We start from the raw sequence: 15,882 nt of genomic DNA on the forward strand, positions 1-15,882 counted from the left end.
TCAATGGACCCTAATTCTGTTCCTATGTCATATGGTCTTATGGTCTTACACGCTGATTCATCATCACCTTTGATTCAGTTAACAACAGGTGGCATCATCAGCAAACCTGAAAATGGCACTGGAGCTGTGCTTAGCCTCACAGTCATATAACCATATAACAATTACAGCACGGAAACAGGCCATCTTGGCCCTTCTAGTCCATGCCAAACACTTACTCTCACCTAATCCCACCTACCTGCACTCAGCCCATAACCTTCCATTCCTTTCCTGTCCACATACCTCTCCAACTTTTTTTTAAATGACAAAATCAAACCTGCCTCTACCACTTCTACTGGAAGCTCGTTCCACACAGCTACCACTCTCTGAATAAAGAAGTTCCCCCTCTTGTTACCCCTAAACTTTTGTCCCCTAACTCTCAACTCATGTCCTCTTGTTTGAATCTCCCCTACTCTCAATGGAAAAAGCCTATCCACGTCAACTCTATCTATCCCCCTCATCATTTTAAATACCTCTATCAAGTCCCCCCTCAACCTTCTATGCTCCAAAGAATAAAGACGTAACTTGTTCAACCTTTCCCTGTAACTTAGGTGCTGAAACCCAGGTAACATTCTAGTAAATCTCCTCTGTACTCTCTCTAATTTGTTGGCATCATGAGTATATAGCGACTTTTTTTTATTTAGAAATACAGCATGGTAACCGGCCTGTCTGTCCCAACAAACCTGTGCTGCCCTATTACAGCTGTGCGACCAATTAACCTACTAGCCTGTGGGTCCTGGGACTGTGGGAGGAAACCGGAGCACCCGGAGGAAACCCACATGGCCATGGGGAGAACGTACAAACTCCTTACAGGCAGTGGTGGGAAATGAACCCGGATCACAGGTGCTGCCATAGCATTACTCTAATCTCTACGCTAAATACATAATTTCATAAGAAAAGCAAAAATTAGACATAAATTGTACAAAATTATACTTGAAAGAAAACAATTAAAACAAAGAAAAGTACATTGGAGTCCAAAGTAGTCATAGTTTTGCTAAACTGTAGTGATTATGATTGTGATGGCTGGTTCAAGAACCGAATGGCTGAAGAGAAGTTGCTGTTCTTGGACACAAAGTACATTGCAGATGCTGTGGTCAAAGCAACTCATACAACAAGCTGGAGGAACTCAGCAGGTCGGGCAGCATCCGTGGAAATGAACGGTCAACGTTTCGGGCCGAGACCCTTCGTTAGGACTCGGCCTGAAACATTGACTGTTCATTTCCACAGATGCTGCCCAGCCTGCTGAGTTCCTCCAGCTCGTACGTGTTGCTGTTCTTGAACCTGTTTTGTAGAACGTCAGGCTTCTGTATCTCCTGCCCAATAGTAACCAGTGTTCCCACAATCTTTTTTATCAGCTGCATGAGACAATTATTGATCGAAACACAGCCTGAAAACTGCATGGCACATTATATAACAGTAAATTCTAGCTGCTTGGCAACGAAGGCTATGTGCGCGGGAGCATTTCAGTTGTTGTGCTGCTACACATCCGCGCAGCTTAGAGAGAACAGTGATAGTAGCTGTGAGAAGATGGAAAGACACTGGCTGGTGGGGATCTTTGATGATGGATGTTGTTTCCTTGAGGCAGCGCCTCCTGTAGATACTACCGATAGTAGGAGGGGATGTGCCCGTGATGTATTGGGCCAATACTCTGTAGTATCCAGGACGTCTTCAAGGAGCGATTCCTCAAAAAAAATGGCATTCATCATTAAGGACCTCCATCGTCCAGGTCTTCTCATTGTTACCATCAGGAAGGAGGTACAGCAGTTTGAAGGCACACACTCAATGAAAGTTTGAAGTTAATAACTCATCTCCTTCTACCTTAGGCCATGAACTTATTAATCACCCCGATGAGTTATTAACTTCAAACTTTCTGCATAATCACTCAAAGAGTTGAACTGCACGTGCATGTAATGAGAGCTGTATAACTCATCTCCTTCTACCTTAGGCCATGAACTTATCAATCACCCCTGCTGTGGACACTTTCTGGAGAGAGGTGTTGAGATCTTTCCATCCAATGGGTCTCTTGATAATTCCAATAATACGGCATAGAGCTTTGGTTTGGGGTCTAGTTAGGTAATTTTTTTTTTATTATTAAACCTTTCTAGAATTTTCTTGACTTCTGTGTCTATCCACCTTAATGTCAGAATTAGTAAGAAATACACTCAGAGGCCACCTTCATAGATATCCCATACCTGATAAAGTGGACACTGAGTGTATGTTCATGGTGTTCTACTTTTTCTTTCTTTCTTTCTTTTCTTTTCAAATCTTTTTATTAATTTTTTAAGAAAAACATAAGAAAAATATTAGTACAAAACATTTGAGAGTACATAATAGATTAATTAACAATCAAATATGTATTAATCAATACATAGAGTCTCTCAAACTCATAGTATAATGTAAAGGAATTAAGAAAAAAAAAGAAACCCCCCCCAAAAAAAAACAACTAAAAAAAAACTTTAAAAAAACTAACCAACATGGGCAATCGCATAATGTTAAATACATACAGCAGTGCCAATGACTCCCAACCTCCATCCACACAATTCAGGATAGTAACAATAAGGTTCAGGATCAGACCATTTAATTCATATGAAAATGTTGAATAAATGGTCTCCAAGTTTCCTCAAATTTAACTGAAGAGTCAAAAACCACACTTCTAATTTTTTCTAAACTCAAACAGGAAATAGTTTGAGAAAACCACTGAAATACAGTTGGAGGGTTAATTTCTTTCCAATTCAGTAAAATAGATCTTCTAGCCATTAGTGTAACAAATGCAATCATTCGTTGGGATGAAGCGGATAAACGCTTATTATCTATCATTGGTAGACCAAGGTGTTCTACTCTTTAGCCCATTCACTTCAAGGTTCAACATGTTTGTATTTTTCACACCGTTCTCTGAAAACTCTAGAGACTGCTGTGCATGAAAATTAAGGGGGATACTCAAACCGCCCCATCTGGCACCAGCTATTGTTTCATGGTCAAGATCACTTAGATCACATTACTTCCCCATTCTGATATTTGGATTGAACAACCATTGAACCTCTTCACCACATCTGCATGCTTTTATGCATTGAGTTGCTGCCACGTGATTGGCTGAATAGATATCTGCGTTAATGAGCAGGTGTACAGGTGTGCCTAATAAAGTGGCCCAGCAGACAACAGAGGGAAAATGTTCAAATTCTGGATGAATGAATTGGACATCCATGTTCTTTTGTATCCAGAGACCAGAGAATATATAGATTGGGAGATGCCCTTCAAACTTCTCCACTGCTCATCAGCTACCCAACACTCACAATTCCCCAAATTGCCTTAATGTCCAGATCAGAGTGACAATCACAACTGACTATCCTCAGTAGCAGAGAGTTGTTGACACATCACAGGGTCCAGCCTCCCCTCTGGACTCTGCCTATAGTTCTTCATGCCTCGGTGAAGGAGCCGGCACGATCGAAGACCCCCACCCATTCCAGATATTATCTCCTCTCCCTCTCCCCTCACACCTTTAGACTCGAGAATTAACCTCTTCTACAATAAGATGGACTCTTAGCCTCACAATCTACCTGTTATGGTCCTGTAATTCATTGCTTGCCTCCTCTGCGCTTTCTCTGGAGCTTTTTTGCTTTATTCTGCATTGTTTTACATTGTTCCAGCTCAATGCTCTCACAGAGTCATAGTAACGTACAACACAGAAACAGATCCATCTGCCCATCTAGTCCATGCTGACCCATTTAAACAGCCTATCCCCATCGACTTGCACCGGGACCATTGCCCTCCATACCACTGTGATCCACGTACCCGTCCAAACTTCTCTTAAATGTTGAAATTGGGCTCACACGTACCACTTGCACTGGCAGCTCATTTCACACTCTCACGGCCCTCTGAGTGAATAAGTTTCCCCTCATGTTCCTCTTATAGTTTTCACCTTTCACCCTTAACCTATGACCTTTAGTTGTAGTTCTACCCACCGTCAGTAGAAAAAGCCCACTTGCATTTACCCTATCTATACCCCTCAGAATTTTGTAGACCTCTATCAAATATCCTCTCAGTCTTCTATGTTCTAAGGAATAAAGTCTTAATCTAATCAATCTTTCTTTATAACTCAGGACCTCCAGACGCAGAAACATTTTTGTAAAGTTTCTCTGTACTCTTTCAACCTTATTTACACCTTTCCTGTGGGTAGTTGACCAAAACTGCACAAAATACTCCAAATTAGGCCTCACCAACATAATATAACTTCAACATAACATCCCATTATCTGTACTTAATACTTTGATTTATGAAGACCAATGTGTCAAAAGCTTTCTTAATGATCCTATCTACCTGTGATGCTACTTTCAATGAATTAAGGACCTTTTTCCCAGATCACTTTGTTCCACCACACTCCTCAGTGCCCGACCGTTCACTGTGTAAGACCTACCCTGCTTGGTCCTACCAAAGTGTAACTCCACGCACTTGTCTGCATTAACTGCCACCCGGCACTTCTCAGCCCATTTTTCCAGCTGACGCAGATCCCCACTGCATGCCCCGATAGTCTTTGACAATGTCCACTACAAACCCCACTTCCCCCCCACCAATCTTGGTGTCATCTGCAAATTTAACCACATTATCATCCAGATCGTTCATTCAGATGACAAATAACCACGGACCCAGCACTGATCCTTGAGGCACTCCACCAGTCAGAGAGCCAACATTTACTACCTCTCTCTGGCTTCTCCTACAAATCCAATTTACTACCTCATCTTGAACGCCGAGCAGCTGAAGTTTCTTGACCAACCTCCCAAGCGGAACCTTGTCAAATGCCTTTCTAAGGTCCATGTAGACAACATCCATTACCTTATGTCCTTCAACTTCCCTGGTAACTTCCTCTAGAAACTCTATAAGTTTGATAAGACATGGCCTACCATGCACAAAGCCACGCTGCCTATCCTTAATTAATCCCTGTCTATCCACATAGTCGTATATCTGGTCCCTTAGAATACCTTCCAATAACTTTCCCTCTTCTGATGTCAGGCTCACTGGCCTATAATTTCTTGCTTTATTTTTATTACAGTTGGCACTGCAAAAATATTACTCTATCAGCTCACTGTCCCAATGAATGTTGCCTGTGACAACAATAAACTTGAATTTGAACTTATCCTTGATTACTAACTTCTTCTTGGAGATACTGTCTCAGACAATGCAACCTGTACATCACAGGATCATTAACCTGAGTTTAACCCAGGCTTACCACTGTTATCAAGAGTAATATTTCTGGAAACCTGCATAAACACTTGGGCGTATCCTGCAGCATTTGCTGACTGCAAATGCTCCATAGCAAGGAAAGCCCAGCAGCGTCTCTACTTCCTGCGAAGGCTGAGGAAAGTCCATCTCCCACCCCCCCATCCTCATCACATTCTACAGGGGTTGTATTGAGAGTATCCTGAGCAGCTGCATCACTGCCTGGTTCGGAAATTGCACCATCTCAGATCGCAAGACCCTGCAGCAGATAGTGAGGTCAGCTGAGAAGATCATCAGGGTCTCTCATCTCGCCATCACGGACACTTACGCTGCATCCGCAAAGGAAACAGCATTATGAAGGACCCCACGTACCCCTCATACAAACTCTTCCCCCTCCTGCTGTCTAGGAAAAGGCTCCGAAGCATTCGGGCTCTCACGGCCAGACTATGTAACAGTTTCTTCCCCCCAAGCTATCAGACTCCTCAATACCCAAAGCCTGAACTGACACCTTGCCCTATTGTCCTGTTTATTATTTATTGTAATGCCTGCACTGTTTTTGCGCACTTTATGAAGTCCAGTGTAGGTCTGTAGTCTAGAGTAGCTTTCTCTGTGTTTTTTTTTAAAACATAGTTCAGTCTGGTTTTTGTACTGTGTCATGAAACACCATGGTCCTGAAAAACATTGTCTCATTTTTACTGTGTACTGTACCAGCAGTTATGGTCGAAATGACAATAAAAGTGACTTGACTTAAGATTAGAAGTAGTTCTCTTATCAGTTTGTACCATTTACACATTTAGAACTTCACAATCGTCTGTACCTATTTGGAGAGATATGATCTCAGTTTAATAAACTATACTTTATTTAGCATAGAATGCTGTTTGTGCAAGGGCTGGCAGAGAAAATGGAAAAATTTTCTGACATTTACACCTCAGAGTTGCCTTCAGGCTGAGAAATGATATGAATATAATAGCATATTCACAATATTAGAATCAGATTTATTATCAAAGTACGCAGTATAGAAGCCCAAGATTTATCCTTCTGCAGGAAGCCACAAAACAAAGAAACACCATGGAACCAGTTCAAAGGACACATCAAACTCCCAATACACCAATAAAAAGACCAAATGCCACAAGGGGACGTGGAGACTGGACCCAAATGCAGGACACAGGCAGTGAAGTACTAGGGGCAGGACAGGAACAACTAAAGGATAGAACACAATGGGGGGACCATGGCAACAGTGATCCTGGGGTTCAGAGAGTTCACGGCAAAGGCAGGACCCTGGCTAGGCTAAAGGTGGGTCTATGGGACAAGGAATGCTGGGAGGATAGCCCCCTGGGCAGGGCCCAGCCTCCCAGGCAGGAACACAGGAGCCTGGGCAGGTCACGGGACACCTGGGCAGGATGCAGGGCACCACCCATCGGAAGCGAGGGGTAGGAAAGGATCGGAGTCCTCAGGGCGGGCCACATAGCTCCTGGGCAGGGCCACCTCCCAGGCAGGAACACTGGGGCCTGGGCAAGATGCAGAGCACCTGGGCAGGTTGCAGGGCACCACCCGTCAGAAGAGAGATGGGTAGGAAAGGGTCAGAGTCCCCCGCCAGGCAACGGCAGTCCAGCCTGCTTACCCAACAGAGGCAAGGGATCAGAAGGGAGCTCGGTTCAGGGTGACTACAAGAACAGACTTACAGAACTAGATGATTAACGGTGGGTACTCCAAGCCGGGGTCAAAACAGGATAGCCAGGTGACCAGTGCAACAGCACGAACAAGGCAAACCAGACAGAACAGCAGGTACAAGACACACAGAGGAACAGAACAAAACAGGTTCAAAGCAGGACAGCCCTCCAACTAGACTCAGTCCCAGAGCCCCTTATATCCACCTACCAGCCGATAGGTCTCAGGTGCACCTCCTTAAGCCAAGATGATCCTATTTGGGCTTAAGGGTGGAAGGAGAGACGGCTACAAGACCCAGAGTCCGGAATCTGCGGACCGGACCATAACACCAAATCACAGAAAATGGTAAAAATGAGCAAATAACACACAGAATATTAAACATCAAACATCAGAATGCTCAGTTCAGTTCAGTTCAGTTGAATTTAGTGCTGTCGTTCATTGACTGCAGAGCCAGTCCGCCTCGATCAAAATCACACAAAATAGCAATAAAAAAGGAGTAACCAACCAAAAACACATATAACATTACCTGCAGTATCCTCTAAAAATTAGTCCAGTCCACAAACCGCATCAATCAAACCTTGCCCAAAACCCAAGACTCCTGTACCTCATCACTGACTTAGATAAGACCATAAGATATAGGAGCAGGATTAATCCATTTGGCCCATTGAGTCTACTCTACCATTTCATCATGGCTGATCCATTTCCCTCTCGGCCTCAATCTCCTGCCTTCTCTCTGTATCCCTTCATGCCCCGACTGATCAAGAATCTGTCAACACAGTGACTTGGCCTCCAAAGCCACCTGTGGCAACGAATTCCACAGATTTACCACTCTCTTGCTGAAGAAATTCCTCCCCATCTCCATTCCAGAATCATTTTGGTGGACCTCCTTTGACTCCTCTCCAATGTCAGCATATCCTTTCTTAGATAAGCAGCCCAAAACTGCTCACAATACTCCAAATGAGGCTTCACCAGCACCTTATAAAGCCTCAAAATTACATACTTGTTTTTATATTCCAGTTGTCACAAAATGAATGCTAACATTGCATTTACTTTCCTTCTCACTGACTTAACTTGCAAATTAATTTTTAGGGAATCCCGCACAAGGACTCCCAAATCCCTTTGCTCCTCTGATTTCTGAATTTCCTCCACGTTTAAAAAATAGTTTTTGCCTTTATTCCTTCTACTGAAATGCACAACTATACACTACCTAAGACTATATTCCATCTGCCACTTCTTTGTCCATTCTAATCTAAGTCCTTCTGCAGGCTCCCTGCTTCCTCAGCACTACCTGCCACTTCACCCACAAACTTGGCCATAAGATCATCAACTCTGCCATACAAATCATTGACATACATACAACATGAACCAAAGCAGTCCCAAAACTGACCCCTGCAGCACACCTCGAGTCACTGGCAGCCAATAGAAACGGCCCTCTTTATCACCATTCTTTACCTCTTGCCAGTCAGCCAATCCTCTATCTATGCCAGTATCTTTCCCGTAATACCATGGGCTCTTATCTTGTTTAGCAGCCTCGTGTGCGACACCTTGTCAAAGACTTTCTGAAAATCCAAGTAAGCAACACCTGTTGACTCTCCTGCTCTACCTGTTATTTCCTCAAAGAACTCCAACAGATTTGTCAGGCAAGATTGCCCCTTAAGGAAATCATGATGACTTTGGTCTATTTGATCATGTGCCTCCAAGTACCCTGAGACCTCTTCATTAATAATGCCTCACAGCGACTGAATTCAGGCCAATTGGCCAATAATTTCCTTTCTTCTGCCTCCCTTCATTCTTAGGGTGGAGTGACATTTGCAATTTTCCAGTCATCCTGAACCATTCCAGAATCTAATGATTCGTGAAATATCATTACCCTAATGCCTCCACAATCTCTTCAGCCACCTCTTTCAGAACACTAGGGTGTAGTCTATCTGGTCCAGGTGACTTATCTATCCTCAAACTTTTCAGCTTCCCAAACACCTTCTCCTTAGTAAAAGCAGCAACACACACGTGCGAGTGAGGCAAGGAACAGAAGGATTATACAGATTAATACGTGGCTGAGAGGATGGTGCAGGAGGGAGGGCTTCAGGCTTTTAGATAATTGGGCTTTGTTCCAGGGAAGGTGGGATCTGTTCCGACGGGACGGTTTACACCTGAACTGGAGCGGTACTAACATTCTTGCAGGAAAGTTTGCTAGTGCTTCTCGGGGGGGGGGGGTTTAAACTAAATTTGCAGGGGGTAGGGATCCAGAATGCGAGAGAGGATAGCGAGATGAAGAATAAAGGACAGGTGGGGACTACACGGTTCTGGAATATTAAGTGTGTACTAGAGAAAGGTGAGGCGGAACAAGTGATAAGGAGGACACGTACAGAGGGATGGTCTGAAGGAACATGGAGTTAAATGTGCAGAAAGAGTAAGTAAATTTAGGAAGGACAACAAAATCCAAGGGGCTTATAATGGGAGTTCGGGGAGCTGGTTAAGCACAATAGGCAGCGATTTAAACAGAGAGAGGAGAAGTGGGCTAAAAATTCTATATCTGAATGCACGAAGTGTCAGAAATAAGGCAGATGAGCTTGAAGCTCAGGTGCGAATGGGTAACTATGATGTTGTTGGAATAATGGAGACATGGCTGCAGGGAGATCAGACCTGGGAAATGAATGTACAAGGGTATACGTGCTATCGTAGGGACAGAAATGTGGGCAGAGGGGGTGGGGTTCCCCTGTTGGTGAGGAATGAGATTCAGTCCTTTGCAAGGGGGGACATAGGATCAGGAGAAGTAGAGTCTGTGTGGATAGAACTGAAGAACAGTAAGGGCAAAAAGACCCTAATGGGTGTTGTCTACAGGCCACCAAACAGTAGCATGGATATTGGGTGCAAGTTGAATAGGGAGTTAACATTGACATGTGGCAAAGGTAATGTCGCAGTAGTTATGGGGGATTTCAACATGCAGGTGAACTGGGAGAATCAGGTTGGTGCTGGACCCCAGGATAGGGAGTTTGTAGAGTGTCTACGGGATGCATTCTTGGAACAACTTGTACGAGAGCCGACCAGGGACAAGGCTATTCTGGATTTAGTCTTGAGTAATGAACAGGATTTGATAAGCGACCTTGAAGTAAAGGAGCTATTAGGAGGTAGTGACCATAATATGATAAGTTTTTATCTGCAATTTGAGAAGGATAAGGGCAGCTCGGAGGTGTCAGTGTTGCAGTTGAACAAAGGAGACTATGGAGCCATGAGGGAGGAGCTGGCCAAAGTTAACTGGACAGATATCCTAGCAGAAAAGACAGTGGAACAGCAATGGCAGGTATTCTTGGGAATAATGCACAAGGTGCAAAATCAGTTCATCCCCCAGAGAAGGAGGGATTCAAAGGGGGGAAAGGGGCCACAGTGATTGACAAAGGAAGTCAGAGATTGCATAGCATTTTAAAAAAAAAAGGAAATATGACAGAGCTAAGGTGAGTGGGAGGACAAATGATTGGGAAATTTTTAAGGAACAACAGAACTTAACTAAAAAGACAATACGGGGAGAAAAAATGAGGTACGAACACAAGCTAGCCAGGAATATAAAGGAGGATAGCAAAAGCTTTTTTAGGTATGTGAAGAGAAAGAAGATAGTTAAGAACAATGTTGGATCCTTGAAGAATGAATTGGATGAAATTGTTTTGGGAAACAGAGAAATGGCAGAAGAATTTAATAAGTACTTTAGATCTGTCTTCACTAGGGAAGACACAAGCAATCTCCCAGATGTATGGATGGGCCAAGGACATAGGGTAACAGAGGAAATGAAACAGATTGACATTAGGAAGGAAACAGTGATGAGTAGACTGATGGGACTGAAGGCTGACAAATCCCCAGGTTCAAATGGTCTGCATCCTAGGGTACTAAAGGAAGTGGCCCTGGAAATTGCAGATGCATTGGTAATCATTTTCCAGTGTTCCTTAGATTCAGGATCAGTTCCTGAGGATTGGAGAATGGCTAATGTTATCCCACTTTTTAAGAAAGGAGGGAGGGAGAAAACAGAGAACTATCGTCCTGTCAGCCTAACATCAGTAGTGGGGAAGATGCTAGAGTCCATTATTAAAGATGAAATAGTGGCATATCTAGATAGCAGTGATAGGATTGGGCCGAGCCAGCATGGATTTACCAAGGGCAAATCATGCTTGACTAATCTATTGGAGTTTTTCGAGGATGTAACCAGGAAGTTAGACAAGGGAGATCCAGTGGATGTAGTGTACCTCGATTTTCAGAAGGCATTTGATAAGGTCCCACATAGGAGATTGCTGGGTAAAATCAGAGTTCATAGCATTGGGGGGAAGATATTGACATTGATAGAAAACTGGTTGGCAGATAGAAAGCAAAGGGTAACGGTGAATGGGTGTTTCTCGGAATGGCAGGTAGTGACTAGTGGGGTGCCACAGGGCTCGGTATTGGGACCACAGCTGTTTACGATTTACATCAACGATTTAGATGAAGGCATTGAGAATAACATCAGCAAGTTTGCTGATGATACTAAGCTGGGTGGCAGTGTGACATGTGATGAGGATGTTAGGAGAATTCAGGGTGACTTGGATAGGCTGTGTGAGTGGGCAGATACTTGGCAGATGACATTTAATGTGAATAAGTGTGAGGTTATCCACTTTGGGAGTAAGAACAGGAAGGCAGATTATTATCTGAACGGTGTAGAGTTAGGTAAGGGAGAAATACAAAGAGATCTAGGAGTCCTTGTTCATCAGTCACTGAAGGTGAATGAGCAAGTGCAGCAGGCAGTGAAGAAGGCTAATGGAATGTTGGCCTTTATTACAAAGGGAATTGAGTACAAGAGCAAGGAAATCCTTTTGCATTTGTACAGGGCCCTGGTGAGACCACACCTGGAGTATTGTGTACAGTTTTGGTCTCCAGGGTTAAGGAAGGACATCCTGGCTATAGAGGAAGTGCAGCATAGATTCACAAGGTTAATTCCTGGGATGTCCGGACTGTCTTACGCAGAGAGGTTAGAGAGACTGGGCTTGTACACACTGGAATTAAGGAGATTGAGAGGGGATCTGATTGCAACATATAAGATTATTAAGGGATTGGACAAGATAGAGGCAGGAAACATGTTCCAGATGCTGGGAGAGTCCAGTACTAGAGGGCATGGTTTGAGAATAAGGGGTAGGTCATTTAGGACAGAGTTAAGGAAAAACTTCTCCCAGCGAGTTGTGGGGGTCTGGAATGCACTGCCTCGGAAGGCAGTGGAGGTCAATTCTCTGGATGCTTTCAAGAAGGAGCTAGATAGGTATCTTATGGATAGGGGAATCAAGGGATATGGGGACAAGGCAGGAACTGGGTATTGATAGTAGATGATCAGCCATGATCTCAGAATGGCGGTGCAGGCTCGAAGGGCCGAATGGTCTACTTCTGCGTCTATTGTCTATTGTCTATTCTGTCCCCTGACACACTTGAATTTCTGGCATTCTGCTAGTGTCTTCCACAGTGAAGACAGATGCGAAATACTTACTAAGTACATTTCTTTGTCTCCCCTTTTAGGAGGATGGGCAATGAAGTGTCAGATGGAATAGTGTTAGGAAGTGTATGGTTATGCACTTTGGAAGAAGAAATAAAAGCGTAGACTATTTTCTAAATGGAGATAAAATTCAAAATCTGAGGCGCAAAGTGACTTGGCAGTCCTTGTGCAGGATTCCCTAAAAGTTCATTTTCAGCCTGAATCAGTGGCGAGGAAGGCAAATGCAATGTTAGCATTCATTTCCAGAGAACTAGAATATAAAAGCAAGGATGTGATGTTAATGCTTCATAGGGCACTGGTGAGGTTTCACTTGGAGTATTGTGAGCAGTTTTGGGCCCCTTATCTAAGGGCGGATGTGCTGACATTGGATAGGGTTCAAAGGAGGTTCACCAAAATGATTCCAGGATTGAAGTATTTATCATATGAGGAGCATTTGATGGCTCTGGGCCTGTACCCACAGGAATTCAGAAGAATGAGGGGGGGAGAATCTCGGCAGAGCAGATTTGATGGGCCGAATTCTGCTCCTTTGCCTCATGGTCTTAAATCTACCTCTCCAGCATCATTTTCCAGCGGTCCCATATCCACTCTCATCTCTCTTTTACTCTTTACATACCTGAAAAAGCTTTTTGTATCCTCTTTTATATTATTGGCTAGCTTACCTTCATATTTCACCTTATCTCTCCTTATTGCGTTTTTAGTTGCCTTCCGATGGTTTTTAAAAGCTTCCCAATCCTCCAACTTCCCATGAAATTTTGCTCAATTATATGCCAACCCTTTGCTTTTATTTTATGATTGACTTCCCTTGTCAGTCAGGGTCCGCAGCCCCTGACTTTACTCCTGTACACTCATGACTCTGCAGCAAGACTCTGCTCCAGCTTGATTTGTATTCTTGCTGATGACACAGCGAGTTGGAGTATAGAAGGGAGGTAGAGAGGCTAGTGGCTTGGTGTCGTGATCACTGATCCCTCTAGACTGTGTGAGTACGCAGCCATGCGGTAACTAAAATACTCCCTAGTCTTTGTTGCCACACATCTGTAACACCCTGTAATTGTGTTAATGAATATAATCCATAGATTTTCTAAATAATATATGTACCACAACCTTTACTTTGAAGCATTTTAGAGCTTCGACGCATTTACGCTGTCAGTGCTTCAAGTTACAACCCTGTTACAAATTGTAACAATAAACACAAAATGGAAGCTGGTAGTTTGTTGTTAATAAACCACAGGCCCACTGAACATTAACACATTTTCATTCTAAAGATTCATAGTATGCATATTACAAACAAAAAAGCAATTTAAAGTGCCGCGCAGTTTTCAGGCCATGTATAAATTTCCTGCTCGGAGTAGTGGTTGGTCAGCACGGCAGTAAAAAGATTTTTTTTTAAAAATAACTTCAGTAAGTGGGTGGAGTACACACCATTCATGTATCAATGGTGCTGAGATGGAAAAGTTGACAGGGGTAGGAGTAGATTTGACCAGTAATTTGTCCTGGCCCAGCCATGGCCAAGGAAACACACCAGTTCCTCTACTTTCTCAGAAGACCAAGGAAATTTTGCATGACCACAATAACCCTCACCGATTTTTATAGGTGCAACACAGAAAGCATCCCATCCAGACGCAGTACAGCTTGGTCTGGCAACTGCCCTGCCCAAGACCACAAGAAACTGTAGAGCTGTGAATGCAGCAGAGACTATCCCAAAAACCAGCCCCCCTCCCACTGAACCTGCCAACACTTCCGGCTACCTCGCTAAAACAACCAACATAATCAGAGACTCGGCACAGCCCAGCCATTCTCTCTCTGCTCTCTTCTCCACTTCTCCAGAAGATACAGAAGCCTGAGCAAACGTATCACCAGAGTCAATGACAGCTTCTGTCCTGATGATATCAGACTCTTGAACTCTCCTCATACATACAACAAGGAATAGTATAACACAAGAACCTATGGTACACAATGCGGTGCAAGGCTAATTATACTTCTCTGCATGCTCTCAAGCTAATGACATCTTTCCTAGAGCAGGTTGTACACAATAAAACAGTGACCGTTACAGCACAGTACATGCCTTTTGAAGATTTCTAGGATCCGTGTCCGTATCTTTCTTAAATGCCCCTAATGTGGCGGCCTCTTCCATCACCACTGGCAGGACATTCCATGCACCCTCTAATCTCTGCATAACAAGGACTCCGAGATCCCTCTGTTCTTCCACACTGCTAAGAATCCTGACATTCACCCTGTATTCTGCCTTCAAGATTAGCTTTATTTGTCAAACGTACATCAGAACATCAAAACATGCAGTGAAGTATCCCTTCAAACTTTTCAGGATTAAACACCATCTGCTGCTTGCCAGCCCAGCCCTGTCAATCTCCCATTGTAACCTAGGACAGCCTTCTACACAATCCACAGCACCACTAACCTTTGTATCATCTGCCAACCTATTAACTCACCCTTTCTCTTCTTCTTCCAATATAATGTATCATTGAAAAATCATGGCGTGTACATCAGCCAGGACACAAATATCAGGATTTTTAACAATGATTTAATAGTTTTTATTGTTCAATAATATCTTTACAAGAAAAGTAATTTAACAGATTATTATAGCTAGAAGATGTGCCAGTGATTAGATAAATTCTAGCTAGCAAGGAAGACCATGTCTGAAGAACAACAGAAAAGTGCCTGAGTGAAAGAGTTCCAATCATTCAATCAAGGGAAATCATTGGTGCCATTAATGAATTATCTGAACATCCTTCTCCAAAAACTTTGAAGGCAAGTTGGATGCAAGCATTTCAGACAGCTTTAGCAAATCCCATTCTGTTATTCCCTCTGTCGTAAATGGAATAGAACTCTCTCAGGAAGACATCACCCAAGATCCAGAACGGTCCATCGTTGGTGGGAGCAGGCAGATAGGTTGCCTCAAATGCAGCATAACAGTAGTTATAGTTCTACAAAATGAGAAGACAGACACTCATTAACAACACACACACAAAATGGTGGAGAAACCCAGCAGGTCAGGCAGTATCCACAGAGGGAAATAAACAGTTTATGTTTCTGGCCCAGACTGGAAACTAAGGAGACAGAAAATAAGGTGGTGGTGGGGGGGAATACAATCTGGTAGGTGATAGGCAAGGGGAAGGTGGCTGAATGCGGGAGAGCAGATGAGGTGAGAATTTGGGAGAAGATAGGTGGGAGAGGTAAAGGGCTGAAGAAGGAGGATTCTGATGGAGAGGAGAATAAACCATGAGAGAGACGGAAGAAGGGGGGCACCAGAGGGAGGTGATGGGCAAGTGACGAGAAGAGAATGGATGAGAGGGGAGCCAGAATGGGGAATGGAAAAAGAGACAAAGGGGATGGAAGGGGTTGAAATTACTGTAAGTTAGAGAAATTGATGTTCATGCTATCAGGTTGAAGATTAGCAACTTGGAATACGAGGTGTGGCTCCTTCAACCTGAGAGTGGTTTCATCGTGGGAGT

The 15,882-nt window shown here is 43.6% G+C and overlaps 1 protein-coding gene across 1 annotated transcript in view; it reads right to left on the reverse strand.

Moving 5' to 3' along the window:
- The window catches only part of LOC140717066 (uncharacterized), an 83,377-nt gene that overhangs the window by 49,237 nt on the left and 18,258 nt on the right, over positions 1-15,882 (reverse strand). Inside the window, exon 9 of the mRNA XM_073030248.1 lies at positions 15,205-15,354. Within this exon, the coding sequence (XP_072886349.1) occupies positions 15,205-15,354 (150 nt within the window). The remainder of the gene's footprint in view (positions 1-15,204; positions 15,355-15,882) is intronic.

Source organism: Hemitrygon akajei, chromosome 27, assembly GCF_048418815.1.
Source record: "Hemitrygon akajei chromosome 27, sHemAka1.3, whole genome shotgun sequence".
NCBI classification, from domain to species: domain Eukaryota; kingdom Metazoa; phylum Chordata; class Chondrichthyes; order Myliobatiformes; family Dasyatidae; genus Hemitrygon; species Hemitrygon akajei.